This window comes from Plutella xylostella, chromosome 20 (assembly GCF_932276165.1).
Source record: "Plutella xylostella chromosome 20, ilPluXylo3.1, whole genome shotgun sequence".
Taxonomy (NCBI): Eukaryota; Metazoa; Arthropoda; class Insecta; order Lepidoptera; family Plutellidae; genus Plutella; species Plutella xylostella.
In genome coordinates, this window is record NC_064000.1 from 465,218 (window position 1) to 482,628 (window position 17,411).

The following is a 17,411-nucleotide window of genomic DNA, read 5'->3' on the forward strand; positions in this document are numbered from 1 at the left end:
TACTTTTTATCCCGGAATTCCCACGGGAAAACTTTTTAAGGCGAAGCGAAGCGCGCGGGAACAGCTAGTTATCATATAAACCCTTAACTAAACTTTACAGTCCTGACACTTTTATAATGAATGAGTAGTTACTGAAGAGAAATTAAAATTTAATGAGCGCCATTAACTGATGAATCATTTTTGTGGGAATAATTAAGTATAAATCAAATGATGTGGAAATAAAAATAAACGCTTTCGAATAATATTACAAGGGAGGGACGGCGATCAGTCGGTAGACCGCCGACCCGTTGGTCCGATGACATTAGGAGAGTGACTGGACCAAACTGGATGAGAGTAGCACAGGACCGTGGGACTTGGCATAACATGGAGGAGGCCTATACCCTGCAGTGGGTTGACATAGGCTGATGATGATGATGATGTATAATATTAAGTATTCATAGACCTTTTTAATGATCCTATTGTGTTAAGTGTAAGAATTTCGACTGTACTATCATGAATGAGAATAGAAATGAAATTAATAAACTTTATTAAGGACTCTGGGTCTAAGGTATCTGTTTTAAGTTATTAAATTATTAGGTACTTAGTTAATGTGAATACGGAACCCTTCGTCTGCTATTCTGACACGTACCTCACCGATCTGTTTTTATTTTTTCCTACTGATTAATTCGATTTAATTAATCTTGTTGACATCTTATATGAAAAATCATAAGTAATAAGAAGTAAGAAGGTAGGTACTTAAGCATACTACGTATTAACAAAAAATTTAGGTAAATTTGTACCTAATCACATAACGATTGCCTATATTGCTTACTGTTATTGTAAAAAAACTTACGTACGAAATTAGGACTGATGAGGATTAGGTTGCGATGGTTGCGATACGTAGTACTACCGGCCTAAGTTAGTAATGGCACATGCTTTTGTTCAATACGTATAATTTTTAAAAAGTAAATTGATACTTTGGTAAAATCACGTAATTACTGATAGACTTATTAGCTAAATACCTACCCTACATCAGGAACACTAAACGAATTTATCTGATGAATGATCGTTAAAATATAGAATCACACTTCAAACGTTATACAACATAAGTGGCGGGTACCCGTAGATCCCGATCAACATCGTTTGTCCTCATTTACATTGACGTGGATGAATTCTTGTCAATTTGAAAAGATTGCCGCAATCAGAGAATCTTAAATATTCTCGAGTATTGTGCGTCGACGACAAATCGTTGTTATTCTAGATGCATATCAATTACCGACTTAGACTTCATTATGGGGTTTAGTGTTTGTCAGACGAGCTTTAAATAGAGTATGACCTAACCATCTTTTGAACGGAAAAGCTGATTTTGATCAAATATGGCTAAGAACACCGTGGTTAACGTTAACATTATTATAACCGATGAGCCAAAATAATTATATCAAAAATCCGTCCAGCCATTTGGGAGCTTTGCTACTACAGACAGATACCCATTACACACACTTATACACGTTACACCTCTCTTTTCTGTCGGAGATTAAAAATACATATATGAAATATTTGGTATGGATTCCCATGGTAGTCAGTTCCCACTAGTACAAAATATTCGGGGACTTGAATAGAACACAAATGATGATGGGCACAAATATATGGAAGCTGAGACCAGCACCAATAGAAATGAGTGATACGTCGTTGAAAAGGTATTATTTAGCAGAATATGAATAACGGAAGTCTTGATTTACTGTCCAATTAGAATAATCGTACCTTGAAAGTTTTTATATTTTATTTCTGTAATTTTAATGTTTTTGTTAGTTTTTCACATTCATTTTTAATTTTTATAACAAAATTATCATATTTCATATAATATTATATTTGTTTATTATCTCAGTAAATAAAACCAGTTGAAAGTAATTTCTCCAATTTCAATAATACGTGTTTACGTGTATTACGCCCTAACTGTCATCAATGCCATAGAAAAATACTTCCTTCCGACGAATATATTTCAAAATGGACAACTTATACGGATTTGTCGTCAGAATACTTTTTTGCTCACTTAAAAAGAGCTATCCAACGATGTATGTCTCGTCTTTATTGGACAGAGGTCCCAAAACGCCCATTGTCATTTATTTAGCTGCCTCTTCAATAATTTTTTTAGGACATATATACACACACATACATAGTTACTTGCAAAAATGGACTACAATGCACAGATACAGAGAAGAAAACTCCAACTTTGCAACTTTATAGGTATGTGTAGAACACCAAAAGTTGTTCAGAAATACCTCCTGAATGTCCTTTTAGCTCACATTTTTTTAATATTCTGTATTCATAGAGAAGTTACAGAACGTTTTATGAAGATATTTTGATTGGGTAAGTATTCAATATCCAATCAACTAATGAAGCCAAGTACGATGTGTACCTAGAACAATAGTTCACATAAGGTAGTTTGTCCTATATCCGACATATTTTGATTTCGGTGTTTTTAATTCTCGTCACAATAAATACAAGGACAGGACAATTAGTTAAGACTTTAATTTGTGTTGGTAAATAAAACAATTTCGTGCAAAAATACATTTATTACGAATTTAAATCATTTGAAAAGAGTAACATGTGTTTAGTTACTTATCGGAAGATAGTAAAAGTTTTATAATGGCACTTAGTTTAACAAAGATTCCTACTTATTTCTCTACAAACTAGTTATTTTTTGTTATATAAACCATAGCTTATATTATTTTTTACTAGGTCCAGTACTATAACATCTCTCATATAGTAATTTCGGAAAATGCCCGACCGTAATGAACAGATTCTGCAACCGATCTTAGATGACCGGGTTAAAATAAAAATGTTAATGTTATAATTTTTATAGCTAGGTAAATTAAAGAAAATGATGAACAAAATGATATACAAGACAATAAAATCTACAAAAAAAGTACTTAAAAGTTTTTTCTATTACGTCATGTCAGTCAACATTAAGTAATTTAAATAGTACTTAAGTATTTGATCAAATATTTTTATTTACTAACTAACTACTTAGTATTAAGGTCAGTCATAAAAATATGATTATAATAATTTTATACATTAAAAATATACCTAGGTACTTATTGTATAAGCTTGCCTTATTGCTACTATTGACAGAAAAAAAACATAAGATTTTATCTCCATTTTGTTTCAGTAAGTCGAAGAACTTCTTATCGAATTCGCATTCAATAACATACCTTGCCTACACCTATATCCTGCATAGGGATGCGATTTTCTGACCATATTTGTGAATGATGAGCTATCTATGGGTGTACCATCGGTGTGCCACATTGCTACTACCAGCAGTATCTATGCATTCATTCTGCAACACCCGACTTTTAACTATTCAGCTAGCCTAGCACGGGGCGCAAGACGATTACGTCAAGACGTGACAAAAGTTCCCCGCTCTTGAAGACGGGCGATGTGAGTGACCGTGATGCAATACTTTTGTCACGTCATAATAGCGCCGCGTGTTAGCCCTTATGCTGGCACCCCGGCACTGGCTTATCTAGGCACCCCGTTCATTACTAATCCTAGATAACACTCTAGGCAGTGATCTGTGTGCGTTGGTCTGTGGCGTCGGCGCGTAGCTGGCGCAGCGTGCGGCGACACGACAGCCGCCGCGAGCCCAGCCGCGGGAACAGGCGCACCTTCTCCACGGTTACTGCTTCTGCGCGTCTGGAAGATAAATAAAAAAATATGAAAAATTATGTGAAGTAGCCGTAAGATACGACTACACCTGCAGGCGTTAAAAATCAATTTGGTTCAATTATGTCAATAAAACATGCAAGGGAAAGGAATTGACAGAGGGCCGATCATTGTACTGCTGCGACGGTCGAATGGCGTAGTGGTTAGTGGCCCTGACTGCTATGCCGAAGGTCCCGGGTTCGATTCCCGGCTGGGGCAGATATTTGTTTAAAAGACAGATATTTGTACTCGGGTCTTGGGTGTTGATATTTATATTTAATATGTATCTATCTATGTATTTGTGTAGATATATCAGCTGTCCGATACCCATAACACAGGCTCTGCCTAGCTTGGGGTCGGATGGCCGTGTGTGACATGCATGTCCCAACATATTATTATTATTATAATGAAGATAAGGTCAATAACTATTACAATAGCCAGTCGGACTGGTTGCGGCAGACGTATAAAATCTACAGGTTTCGTGCGTCCCAATAAAGGCATCCTTATCCCCTAAAGCAATACCTACCTGAAGAACATATGATGCTCCACGCTGCACCGCCACAGCTTCTTGCAGGCCCGTGTCGCCGGCAGCCGGAACGACAGAGACGTCTCGAACTCGTCAAACTCGCTCGGACGCAGCTTCAGCGTGTAGCACTTCTTGTTGTAGCTGATCTTCGTCAGCTTGGCCCAGGGGAAGCGGTTCATTAGGAGTCTGGGGGGATAGACAAATATAGTAATGTTAATTGAGAACTAGGTAACTAGGGTTAAATGAGGAAAGCGGAGGACAGTATGTTGTTGTCCTTAATATACGTAGAGAAGTACATCACCAACATCTACCTTTTTAAACAGACAATAAAGGTTGTAAATAGTCACCCAACTCTTTTAACCACATGCCTCTTCATAGAAGTTACTAAGGACGTCCAAAGGACGGAAAAGCAACTCAGCTGCTTGACTACTAGAATTAGTGTTCTATAGCCACTAGATGAGGCATTATGATGTCCACAGTGACTTTCGCGACAGGTCTATATTTCGCTACAAGCCTTCCCGTTTATTGATTTTGGCTTCATGCAGCTGCAATGGCTATCTATAATTTTCACAGAACTCACCCGTCCCTATAGATAGATATCCCCCCCGCGCACACCCCTATCACCAGGTCGACATCATCAGCGTCTCTCGCGCAGTGCAGCTCCGCGCCGTATAGAGGGAGCTTCTTCGCGTTCTCTAGGTAATTCTGGACCGCTTCCGCTGGGTTCTGGCCTCTGTGGATGGAGATACGTTAGTTTACCAGTACATGGGGCGCAACGGAGGTTTAGCAACTTATAAAGTTATCAATATTTTGTGAAGATGACTGAATACCTAAATTGCATGCCCCATAACACATGCATGTCTGAAGTTCATTGCAAGTTGAACCTCTAGAATGGCGCAATGTCATTCGTTGAATGCGTCCCGAAGCAATAGTTTCAGTTATATGCAGGTACATTTACTCGTAGTCGTTATTATCGGATCGTTTATGTGTATTACATTTCTAATCGAATATTTTTCTTGCAGCTCATTTTTCAATGAAAGCTACAGCTACCCGTAAGTAGACTGATGGTAAACTTTATAAGTAAAGGATGCAAAGCCATACTTACAATTTTATTTTGGATCTCACATACAACCAGCCTCCCTGATGCCTCTCTATTTGTTCTTCCACTACCCAATTCCCACCCTATAAACTCACTTGGACTAGGCCAAAAACCCTTCATTACAAGGAAGCCTGCGCCCCAGCAGTGGGGACGTGATGGGTGATGACACTCACTTGTGCATGGCATACAGGTCATTGATCTTCTCCTCCAGCTCTTTGCTCAACGCTCGTGGGGGCGCCACGCGGTGCCTCAGCATCTGGGACCCCGTCACCTCGCACTCCGCGTCGCCCAGCTCGGCTTGGAGGAGATACGAGCCCAGGAGTGCGTGCGTGACCAGCGAGCAGGATAGACGACCTGTGCAGAAGAAGGTTAGAGTGAGATGGAAGATAGGAGCTGCCCGTTGGTTACCAGCGAGCAGGATAGACGACCTGTGGGGGACGGTGGTTGGAGTGAGATAGAAGATATTTTATTTATTTTATTTTTATTTTATTTTTATTTTATTTTTTTAAGGAAAACTTAACTAACTAATAATCTAAAAATAAACTAAAGATAACATAGGTCTAACAAGTTTCCACCTTTAGGTAAAACATTATTAACGTATTTAACGTACGTAACGGGTATTTAACAAATTAGTTATAGAATACTTTAGAATACTTATTTTAAAAATGGTTATAATTGAGAGACTTTCAACTAAAACTTAAACTAATACACGGGTTTGAGAAACAAAATAGCCACGAGCCAACCGGTTGCATATTGAAGGTAAACTGTTGGTGAAAATGTCTATTTCGTTATAATCACACAACATATCATTAACTACCTGTGGTACACGCCAGAAAAAGGAATTTTGCCTATAATTACTTGCAACAAGGGGTACATAGAACAAAGACGGATTACGCAAAAACTTAGTTGGAGCATATAGTGTTATCAGACTCAGCAATGCAGGACAATCCACTATACCTCGAAGAATTTTTACGAAATATATTATATCTGCTATTTGACGACGGTTAGAAAGAGGCAGCAGGTGATGACGGTTGCAACGTTCATCATAGCTGGCATCTGTTATGCCGGATATATGGGGAGGTATGCGTTCCCGAGATTACAGGAGGTAGGAGACAAGGAGTACGTGGGTGACGAGCGAGCAGGATAGACGACCTGTGGAGATGGGGTGGTAAGAGCAGGATAGGAGACAAAGGGACTGCCAATCTAGGATAGGGTTGTCTCATACAGCGACATCGAGTAGGTAGGCTGGGAAGGTGCTTAGCAGTAAAGGATTAGGAGATTACGTACGATTAAAGCTCCTTTTTTGTGGACGTAATAAATCGACAAAGAAGCAAATCATCAAATCGCATTTTCAAATTCAAATTCAAATTCAAATTTCAAATTCAAATTTATTTATTTCATATAACATAACATAACAACAAAACAGAACATAAAATTAGAAATAAGATAAGTAAGTAGGTACGGTACACAAACAAAATACTTATATATGTGGTTATACAATTACAGTTTTGTTATGTCAAGTGCGTTCTTGTACAAATGATTACAATTAGTTTGATCCTCACACTAGGCGTACCCGTATCGTGAGGATCAGGTACACGAGGTAACAGTTTTGGTCGGAACACGCGCTTAAACTAAAGTTAATACTAAATTATATAATAATACATACATTTACAATTATATATGAGATGTGATGATTTATGTGTGTTAAGGAACTAGGTACTTATTAGAAACTGTGTTTGTAGTTATAATACTTTAAATTATAGATTTTCTGACTAATACGTAAAATTATGATTTTTCTATTGGAGCCGTAAAAACAATTCTTCAGTCTGACTGTAGGTAAGGTTTAGGAGCCAGTTACTTAGTTTCTTTTTAGCATCTCTTAAAGTACAGGATTTTATATCGCAGAGCTTAGTAATTTTATTGTACAAAAATGCGGAAATAAAAGGATCAAAGCGTTGTGCGAAATAAGTTTTAAGTTTTAATAAAACATATTATTTAGATAGTATTTAATAAAACATCTTGCATTGTGGCAGTTAAAGCGAGTTGCATTGCATTTAATACGCCTTGAAATTGTATACGGATCTTTCCGTATTCATAAATAGTAATTAACTAATACAAAATAAGCTAATGCATTGCAGGAATTCCTAAGGTCACATTAATCCTATAAAATTACTCAGAGGCACGATCTAATAGCATTAGTTATCTAATCTAATAGTCAATATCTGTACCTACACAAGTACGTACCTACTGTACGCATTTCCGAAATTGCTATAGATGGGACTGTCTATGAATATGACAAAACGCGAAAGCTTATAAATACACACATACTTAATGATGTTTGTTATTCTTTCACGCAAATGAAGTTTGGTAGCTATAAAAACCTGGATTAACTCTTAGATTATTTATTCTGACGGGAAAACCGTTACAGGCGAAGCGAAGCTTTAGGTTAAGTAATGATTTTTACCTTCGATGAGATCCCGCCTCACGGCGTACATGAGCTGGTCCCTGGTGATGTCCTCGGCCAGGTCGGCCGGCTCCGGCGGGTAGAACTTCACCGCGAGACGCACCTCCCACGGGGAGTCTGCAAGCGTGACAGTTGAGGGATTAAGGGATGAATTAAGGTGGAGAGAATGTGGGGAAAAGTAGGTAACTTGTAATTTATAAGAAATCAATATCGATGGCAACGGAGGAAAGTCTTGGGGATAAAAGTTCCGCGTCAGCGCTAGGCCGCAGCAGGCGCTATGAGGATTGAGAATAGACAATATTCTGCCGTCGATATTCGTTCCAAAGGTTCTCTTTGCCAAAATGTGCTCTAATTATATTATATTAGACTACATCTGTGCTGCTTATCCCATCGGCATAATGAATAATAGTGGTCATTCACTGTGTAAGTATGTAAATACATGGGAAAAGTGGAAGAGAACCGTGGAATCTTTTGTTTTTAGAGCAGGTGAAAGTGCAACGTTCGTTGGGAACGTTCTGACAGGCGTGGTGTCTTCGTGTGAGTTGGAAAAAATATTGTAATGTAACGTTACGAATGTAATGTTAACATCATTTATATGACCTTCTCGCATACATACCTAATGGAATTTCATCGATTTATTTCCCCTCTGCCAACCTACAATACCTATTTTTTCATGATATCAGAGTTGGTCCCATAATGAATGATGGTCAGTATGTTGAGAACATTAACCTGCTTATGGGAAATACACTAATAAGGATCCATATTATATTCATTCATAATTCCAACTCACTCTTGAAAGTCTTGGACAGCCGTCTATTCAGGTCGACCCACACGCGGGGGTCCCCCCTCTCCGCGTGCTGAAGCCCGAAGTAGTCGCGCTCGTCCACGCCGAGGTGCTGGCAGACCAGGTCCAGGAGTTCCCCGCCTTTGGCCTTGCGCTGGAATTAGAGGGAAGGTTGGTGTTATCAATGACAGAACATATATAGGGGGCCATAGAGATGGTAATGGATAATTCGATCAGTCATTGATCTGCCCAGTTGCCCACTATCGAAAAACAAAAGCGGTCTTGTATAACGATTTCGGATGTGAATCTTTTTATTATCTTCTCGGTTAGAAACACTAGGGCTGAATTTATAGCGTTTGTCACGGTGGCTGAAAAGGTTAGCCTTTCAGATTACTTAACTACTTAGTTGTTACGTAGTTGCTGACTGCCCGGGATATAATATTTTCAGTACGTGTTAAACGTCACTAGAGGAAGGCCCTTTTGTATCGTGCACCCCGTATTAGAATTTGAATTTGGTTTGTATAGTCGGCAACATGTGTCGCAGGCATCTGGTTGAATCTCCTATTTGGTTGAAACACTGGCGCGTTTATTGGATCACGCTACTCAATTGTATGACTAGGCCGAACGTTGATTGTACAAGCGTCACAAAACGTCCAACTAGTTAGCGGACTTAAAATCAGTCAGGTGGTGAATTAAACAAATATGGCGTCTAACAGCTGACACAAAAAGCACCTGTGTTGTTATTTTTTGCAAGTAATTAGCGTTAAAGGGCGTTATTTGTGTTAAAATAGTGTGACAACATGGATTTACCTATTATTACGGCGCCGGCAGCTAGTTTCAAAGAAAAAAATGTGGCGAAACTGCATAATTATAAACAACAATATCAAGGTACGTTTATTGTTATTGTTTAGTTAATTTGTGAGATGAGAGCTTTTGTAACATAGTTTTTTTTGTTGACTATTGTCTGGTCATGTTCATCCTGACCAGACATTACAAAGTTGCTATACTATATCCGATTCAACGATTTCGCTGAATAACGTTCAGTCAAGACGTCAAACGTTACATTCAACAACTTGACGAGTTGTTCTTTAGCCATACAATTGAGTAGCGCCATCCAATGAACGCGCTAGTGATTCAACCAAAAAGGAGATTCAACCAGATGGCGGCGACATATGCATGGTTATCTAATCCATTCTAGTTTTACAGATGGGTTTTGTAGCTGTAAGTATGTAAACCTTATACTTAATGCAATACCTAAAATATCAAAAGGTCGAATACCTGAAAAATGGGAAAGTGCCACTGTCATCCTGCTATTCAAAAAAGGAAACAAATCAGACCTAAACAATTACCGACCCATCAGTTTGTTATCCCAGCTCTACAAACTAATGACAAAAATTATTACCAATCGTCTGACAAAAAAGCTGGACTTTTACCAACCAGTCGAACAGGCCGGCTTCAGAAGCGGATTTAGCACCATGGACCACCTACTATCTATGAGAGTAATAATCGAGAAGGTTACAGAATATCAGATACCCTTGTGGATGGCATTCATAGATTATAAGAAAGCCTTTGATAGTGTGGAGTCTTGGGCAGTCATTCAGTCTCTACAAAATGCCAGAATTGACCACCGCTATACGCAACTCATAGAAAATATCTACCACAACGCACGCCTAAAGGTAAACCTGCCACCAGAAACGAATCCAGTAAGGATAGAGAGAGGAGTAAGGCAAGGTGACACGATCTCTCCGAAGTTGTTTACACTGGTGCTTGAGGATATCTTTAAGTTGTTAAAGTGGGAAAATCGGGGTCTTAACATAGCAGGAAACAGGCTGAATAACCTAAGATTCGCTGATGACATTGTCTTGTTCTCGGACAACCCACATGACCTTGAGACCATGATACAAGAACTAAGCGATGCTTCAGGGCGGTTTGGGCTTGAGATGAACTTGGATAAAACCAAAGTCATGACGAACTGTCCCAACAACACCATGGACATCAGAATAAACCAAACCGTCATAGAAAGGGTAGAGAAGTACGTTTATCTTGGTCAAGAAGTCGTCATGGGAAAGAAAAACCAGACCAATGAAATTGATCGGCGCATAAGACTAGCGTGGGCAGCCTACTCCAAAATTGAATTCGCTCTAAAGATGAACATCACGGCTGAGCAGAAAGCTCGTATACATGACCAGTGTATCCTACCTGTGCTTACATACGGGGCCGAAACCTGGGTTTTTACAAAAGAGATTCTCTCCAAGCTCAGAGTGGCACAAAGAGCAATTGAACGCAAGATGGTAGGAGTGACACTGAGGGACCGAAAGAGAAATGAATGGCTCAGAGAACAAAGCAAAGTCACTGACGTCATCAAACGTGTCGCGAATCTGAAGTGGCAATGGGCTGGTCACGTCGCCAGAAAACATGGCTCGTGGTGCAAAACGCTGCTGGAATGGAGACCGTATGGCGAGACACGCCCTCGTGGTCGTCCACAAATGCGATGGACCGACGATATAAGGAAAACATCTGGAAGCAAATGGATAGAGATAGCCCAAGATCGAGATGAGTGGCATAGACTGAAGGAGGCCTACACCTTTGAGGTTGAAAACGGCTAAGAAGAAGAGAAGAAGACGTGGTCCAACACAACACAATGTAACAAACAGCGCTTTCAGAAGTTACAGCGCAATAAAATCAATTTACAGATCAAACGCGCGAGTGAAGTCTAAAGTAAACAAACTAATTCCGGAGTTTAGGAGACCATAAACTGAATAACTGAAGTTCTAGACAAGATTTATGTGGCAATTTACCAATACCATCCTCCCACACTGGACAATTATTTGGTATTCGCTATATGGACGATATACTGTCGTAATTCATGGGCAGGTCCGTATTAAGGTGCTATAAAAAGTTTCCTTTTGGGTTTGACGATTGTTTCTAGTCTATAAAGAAAGACTATAATGTTAAGATAGATACTTACTGAGTACAATCTAAGTATAATAACGAAGTTCCTGTAATTATTACCAATAATTAACACTTGTGTAAGTTCTTCTCGGCACCACATCAGGCAACATTTACAATAGGGCGCCCAGTTGTTTACACATCCATCTTGAAAATCATAATATTGATTTGATTTGATGAAAACGTGGGATCACCTAGCTGGCATATTATGGACTTGGTGGCCTGCAGGCATAATATTGACCAGCCTTATTTACCGGTCTGCTATACTCTTGTCGCGATCGGCGGGAATCAAACCTCCTTTACCCAGTCCTCCCACATATTCAGCTCAAGCAGCTGTCCATCAATCACCCCAGCCAAGGGTCCATTAGCTACTCCGGCGCCAGGCGTGGGACGCCCTCAGTCTCACCTGCACGTCCAGCTCGAGGGTCTCCCCGTCGATCAGCTCGACGGCGCAGCGCCGGCGGCCGGCGCGGCGCGGGGGCTGCATGGCCTCCTCCGACGCTAGCCGGCGGAGACTCTCGCGCATTCTGGACACTGGAATGGAGTTGATGTGGTGTAAGTTTGGGGAAATTCATCAGATAGGGTAGGAACAGAGAGGTATGTAGGTAAGAGCAGAGTGGGTCCAAAGATCCATCCATATTGCACCTGTAGCGTATCTATATAATAATATATCAGGTGTTTACAAACATGTCTTCCGTGTAGAGTGACTAGGGCGTGCAAAACCGGAAGGTTTTCAAAACCGGTTTTGAATTTTCGGTTTTCAGCCTCAAAACCGGGTAACCGGTTTTTCACCGGTTTTGATATTACTTAAATTTTTTTTGTCATACAGTACTAATTAAACAAGGAACCCATATTCTTAGATAGAGATATCCACAAAACATACGAATAAAACATTTTTTATGATATACTTACCTATTTTTAATCAACCATATGACAAATTAATAATTTTAGTGAACAGGAAAAAAAGTTAAATAAGAATTATTATAGTACTTACTGTTATCACATCTAAAAAAAGTGTGTGGCACCTTAATGGTGTTTTTATATCGTTCTGTTATCATCAATAATTGTATATTTTAAACATACAGGCAGATTTTGAAAAAAAAACATTTATCGTCTGATTCTTACGACCACTCTATAGTAGCAGTAAGATGATGAATGTTTTTTTGATGTGTTACAGATTTGTTCATATCAACGCAACGAAAGAAAGCCTAACTCATTGATGGACACGACTGCATTTGATTTGACGTCCTCAACACTTCATAAAAAAAGTCCATAACGTCGAATGCAGTCCCCGCACTTGGCCTAATTATATTTTCAACAACGGTCAATGCAGTCCTGTTTTACCTAGAGTTTGTATGAAGACCACCTTGTTGTGCTTTATTGGGCCAGATTTCAACGTTATAATTATGTGCACCCAGAGTACCTTTTTTAGGGTTCCGTAGCCAAAATGGCAAAAACGGAACCCTTATAGTTTCGTCATGTCCGTCTGTCCGTCTGTCCGTCTGTCACAGCCGATTTACTCGGAAACTATAAGTACTACAGTGATGAAATTTGATGGGAATATGTGTTGTATGAACCGCTACAAAAATATGACACTAAATAGTAAAAAAAAGAATTGGGGGTGGGGCCCCCCATACATGTAACTGAGGGATGAAATTTTTTTTTTCGATGTACATACCCGTGTGGGGTATCAATGGAAAGGTCTTTTAAAATGATATAAAGTTTTCTAAAAAACATTTTTCTTAAAGTGAACGGTTTTTGAGATATCAGCTCTCAAAGTCGTAAAAAGTATGTCCCCCCCCCTCTATTTTTATAACTACGGGGTATAAAATTCTAAAAAAAATAGAGGTGATGCATGCTAATTAACTCTTTCAACGATTTTTGGTTTGATCAAAGTATCTCTTATAGTTTTTGAGATAGGTTGATTTAACTGTAATTTCAATAAGTTTATTATATTTGCTGCTACGGAACCCTTTGTGCGCGAGCCCGACTCGCACTTGGCCGGTTTTTTTCACACAGCAATAAGTTTTCATACAGCAAAAAATGTGAACTCACACGCACACATCGGTCACTGACGTCGTGTTTGCTTTACTGCGCCTAGACAGAGTGCCGGCATGTGCACCAGAAAATCGTCACTCAATTTCCATACAATATTTTAGTGCTTTTTTATGAGTTTCACCATTAATCTAGTGTCCATCAGTGTGCCAACCGATATACAAATTCTTTTATTTTTAGAGTTTATGGGTTCAACTTCTAATGTATGTAAAAAAGTATATAAAAATACGATCAAAATCGGTGAAAACCCGGTTTTCGGTTTCCGGTTTTGAACTCTCAAAACCGGTTATGAAAAACCGTGATATATTGTCCGGTTAACCGGTTTTCCGGTTAACCGGTTAACCGGTTTTGCACGCCCTAAGAGTGACCACTAAAGGCGATAAATGTGAAATTGAAATTCAGTAGGTTCTTGTAATAACATAAATAAGGTATAAAGTACGGTGGCCTGCGCCTAAAAGTATACAGCCGGAGTTTTTAAAATAGCCAGGGGCGTATTTAAAGATTGCGCGCCCTGGGCTCCTGTAGTTTTCCGCCCCATCAAGGAATGAAAGAAAACCAAAAGAGCAGTCAGTGTAGAGTACCTACCGACCTACATAAATGTATAAGAACATTGTAGAGATAGATTTGCATAGATAATGATATCTTCTAAACAAAAAAAAAGATTCTTCTGGATAGACGAGTACAGTTCCCCAAAATTGATAATGCACATAGAAATCTTCGTCATTGTTCGGCAACGTTCGTATTCCCGAGCGTTAGAAAACTATATGTATTTAGAGTGGTTAAGTGCATTTTCTTCATGAAATTTTAGTAGACATATGTATTTGGTGCTAAAAGAGATAATTGATTTATCAGTAACGAAATTTGATTCGATAATTCATAATATTGTCATAATATTAAAATTTACTTCGAAAATGTTACAGTACTTTTCCAGTGTCTTACTGAAGCTGATGTAAAGATGGATGAAATAAGGTTTGAATAACACAAGGTATATATTATAAAAAGAAATGGATTTCAAACACAGGTTTACATTAAAAAAATAAAATCTCAGTTCAAAAGTATTTATAGCTCTGATCATTTCACATTAATATTACAATAAAAAAATTGGTCTTTTGGGTGTGGCTTTATTTTCAAAGTGAAGTCTATCAATGTGACATATATTTTATTCTTTAATTTGTTTCATAATAAGGCGTCCTCTACAATAATTTGATTAAAGTTGAAATTAAATTTACATTTTAAACAAAACCAAGAACGATGTGTAATAACAGCTCTATACATATAATTTCACAGAACTGACTGACAAGAGAACTGAAGGACCTTTGACTTATTGGTGACAGCCGCCGAGAGCCCGAATTGTTTTCGATTATGCACACATGATATTGACTACTATTTCTTTCAAACAAGGTGCAAAATCCAAGTGCATTGTTTAAGGCTCTTACGATTCAATGATTCGTGTGTTTCCGGGAATACGACAGTTTGCGAAGATTTGCATGCGCATTATTAATATGGGAGAACTGTACATTTTAGAACGTTTAGAAATAAATTTATGCAGGGCGACTGAGTGCTGAGGAATTTTTTTTCTTCTTTAGATTTCCTTCAAGAAAATACCTAGGCGAAAAAAAAAGACTATTCCACCGATTCAGATAAGAACAAAGGCCAGCTTTAAAATTCTACTTAATACTTTAAAATTCAGCACTGCTCGTCACCAAAATACCTCGGAGTGACCATGAATAGATCCCTCACGTACAAAACCCACTGCCAAAACACCAAAGAGAAAATCAGCTCCCGAAACAACCTTCTGCGACGGCTTTCGTCTACCACCTGGGGCGCCTCTCCGCAAGTTCTACGAATAAGTAGCCTAGCACTCTGCTTTTCAGCTGCCGAATTTACCTGCCCCATAATTATGGGCAAGGTCCGCGCATCCTAGAGAAGTAGATTTTGCTCTTAACGACACAGTTCGTATAGTAACGGGATGCCTCAAACCGACAACGCTCTACAAAGTGTATTCTCTGGCTGGGATAGCACCCTCTAGCATACGGCGAAAAGTGGCATGTTCTGTTGAGAAAGCCAAGCAAGAATGCGACTCGAGGCATCCGCTTTACTCACATACTGCCGCACCTTCCCGCTTTAAGAGCCGCAAAGCGTTTCTAAATAGTGAGGTGTCCTTAACGGATGAAAACCCACAAAACTCAAGGCTAAAGGCTCTGGGAGGAAAAGCAGCCCCAGGATCCTTTCCAACCTCTTGAGGAAAAACTTGCTCCCGGTAATAGTCTCTCCTGGCACATTTGGAAGACTCTAAATCGGTCGCGAGCAGAGGTAGGCTGCTGCAAGGTCAATCTTTGGTGGGGCTATACCGTTGGTACCAACCTATGAGACTGTGGTACCGCCCCCCAGACTGTGGAGCATTTACTCTCCTGTCCCCTGTGCCCTTCCACCTGCACTCGGGAAGACTTACTCCAGGGCAACCAGAATGCTATCAAAGTTAAAAATTAATAATTCAACAGACAAATTTAATAATTCGCATGTTCACTGACACGAAAGAAGAAGTGTAGAGTACCTACCGACCTACATATATTATTTATAAGAACATTGTGGTGATAGATTTGCATAGATAATGATATCTTCCGAACAAAAAAAAAAGATTTTTCTGGATAGACGAGTACATTTAAGAACGTTTACCGTTAAGAAATAAACTTGTGCGGGCGAATGAGTGAGGCATTTTCTTTTTCCTTAGATTTCCTTTCTAGAAAATACCGAGGCGGAAATTAGACTATTCCACTGATTCAGAAAAGAACAAAGGCCGGCTTTCATACTTTAAATCAAAATACATGAAATCAACATGTGGAAAGATGGCTCAGGGCCGTTCTAGGCTTACGTTCTAAAATATTGTTTTGTACTTTTTTAATCCTCCAACCTAAAGCCCAGTAAGGGCGGTCTGCCAGCCGCCCCTGGGCCGCCCTTCGCCGTCTGCCGCCCCGGGCTGTAGCCCTTTTAGCCCTAGGGTAAATACGCCCCTGAAAATAGCGATACCTGATGCTGAAGGGACCAGCTACATCTGTTATAAATCCGGGGACGTGTTGTGTGTGATGTGTGTAGCAGTGGTGTTTATGTGGATATGCTTGAGCAGCATGTGAGCTTGAGATCGCTATTTTACTCTACTACTCCGCCTGTATACTTTTAGGCGCAGGCCACCGTACATAGACATATACTATGTTTTTCCTATGGTGTACCCAAATCCTAACTAATCCTAACTTCCTAACTAATATTATAAATGCGAAAGTAACTGTGTCTGTCTGTCTGTCTGTTACTCTGTCACGTCAAATCTACTGAACGGATTTTAATGAAATTTGGTATATACATGGTCTAGACCCTGAGAAAAAACATAGACTACTTTTTATCCCGGAATTCCCACGGGAAAACTTTTTAAGGCGAAGCCAGAACAGCTAGTACCAAATAAAAGTTACGTTTAGCTCCTTCGTCGCCGATTGTTTATAGAGATCATTGATATAGAACATAGTTAGTTACCTGTTCAATTATTTATTCAAACAGAATAAAATATTCCTTACCACGCTAGCCATGTTCCGTTGCTCGCTCCAATAAATTACTATGCAGAACTACTCATATTACACACACACACATACTAACTCACAACACACTAATTTAAACTCCCAGTCACGTGGTAGAATACCAACGTAACAAGCGTTAAATTCCCACGAAACACAACCTAAATCAAAATATTGACAATCAGCTGTGACCAAAACAACGACAAACAAAATGCAGAATAGAGTAAACTAACTTCGTATGCGTCCGCGCAACCACTTCCTCGACCGCTCACACACTGAATCATACTGAATGG

General features: G+C 39.3%; 1 protein-coding gene across 1 annotated transcript; it reads right to left on the minus strand.

Moving 5' to 3' along the window:
• Positions 1–3,507: 3,507 nt before the first annotated feature.
• On the minus strand, positions 3,508–17,411 carry LOC105381550 (band 4.1-like protein 1). The gene is made up of 8 exons (XM_048628339.1): positions 17,122–17,411; positions 11,910–12,037; positions 8,561–8,708; positions 7,771–7,887; positions 5,480–5,660; positions 4,788–4,940; positions 4,208–4,393; positions 3,508–3,672 (listed from the first exon to the last, which is right to left on the minus strand). Exons 2-8 carry the CDS (start codon positions 12,027–12,029, stop codon positions 3,540–3,542), a joined length of 1,038 nt encoding a protein of 345 aa, XP_048484296.1. The 5' UTR covers positions 12,030–12,037; positions 17,122–17,411; the 3' UTR covers positions 3,508–3,539.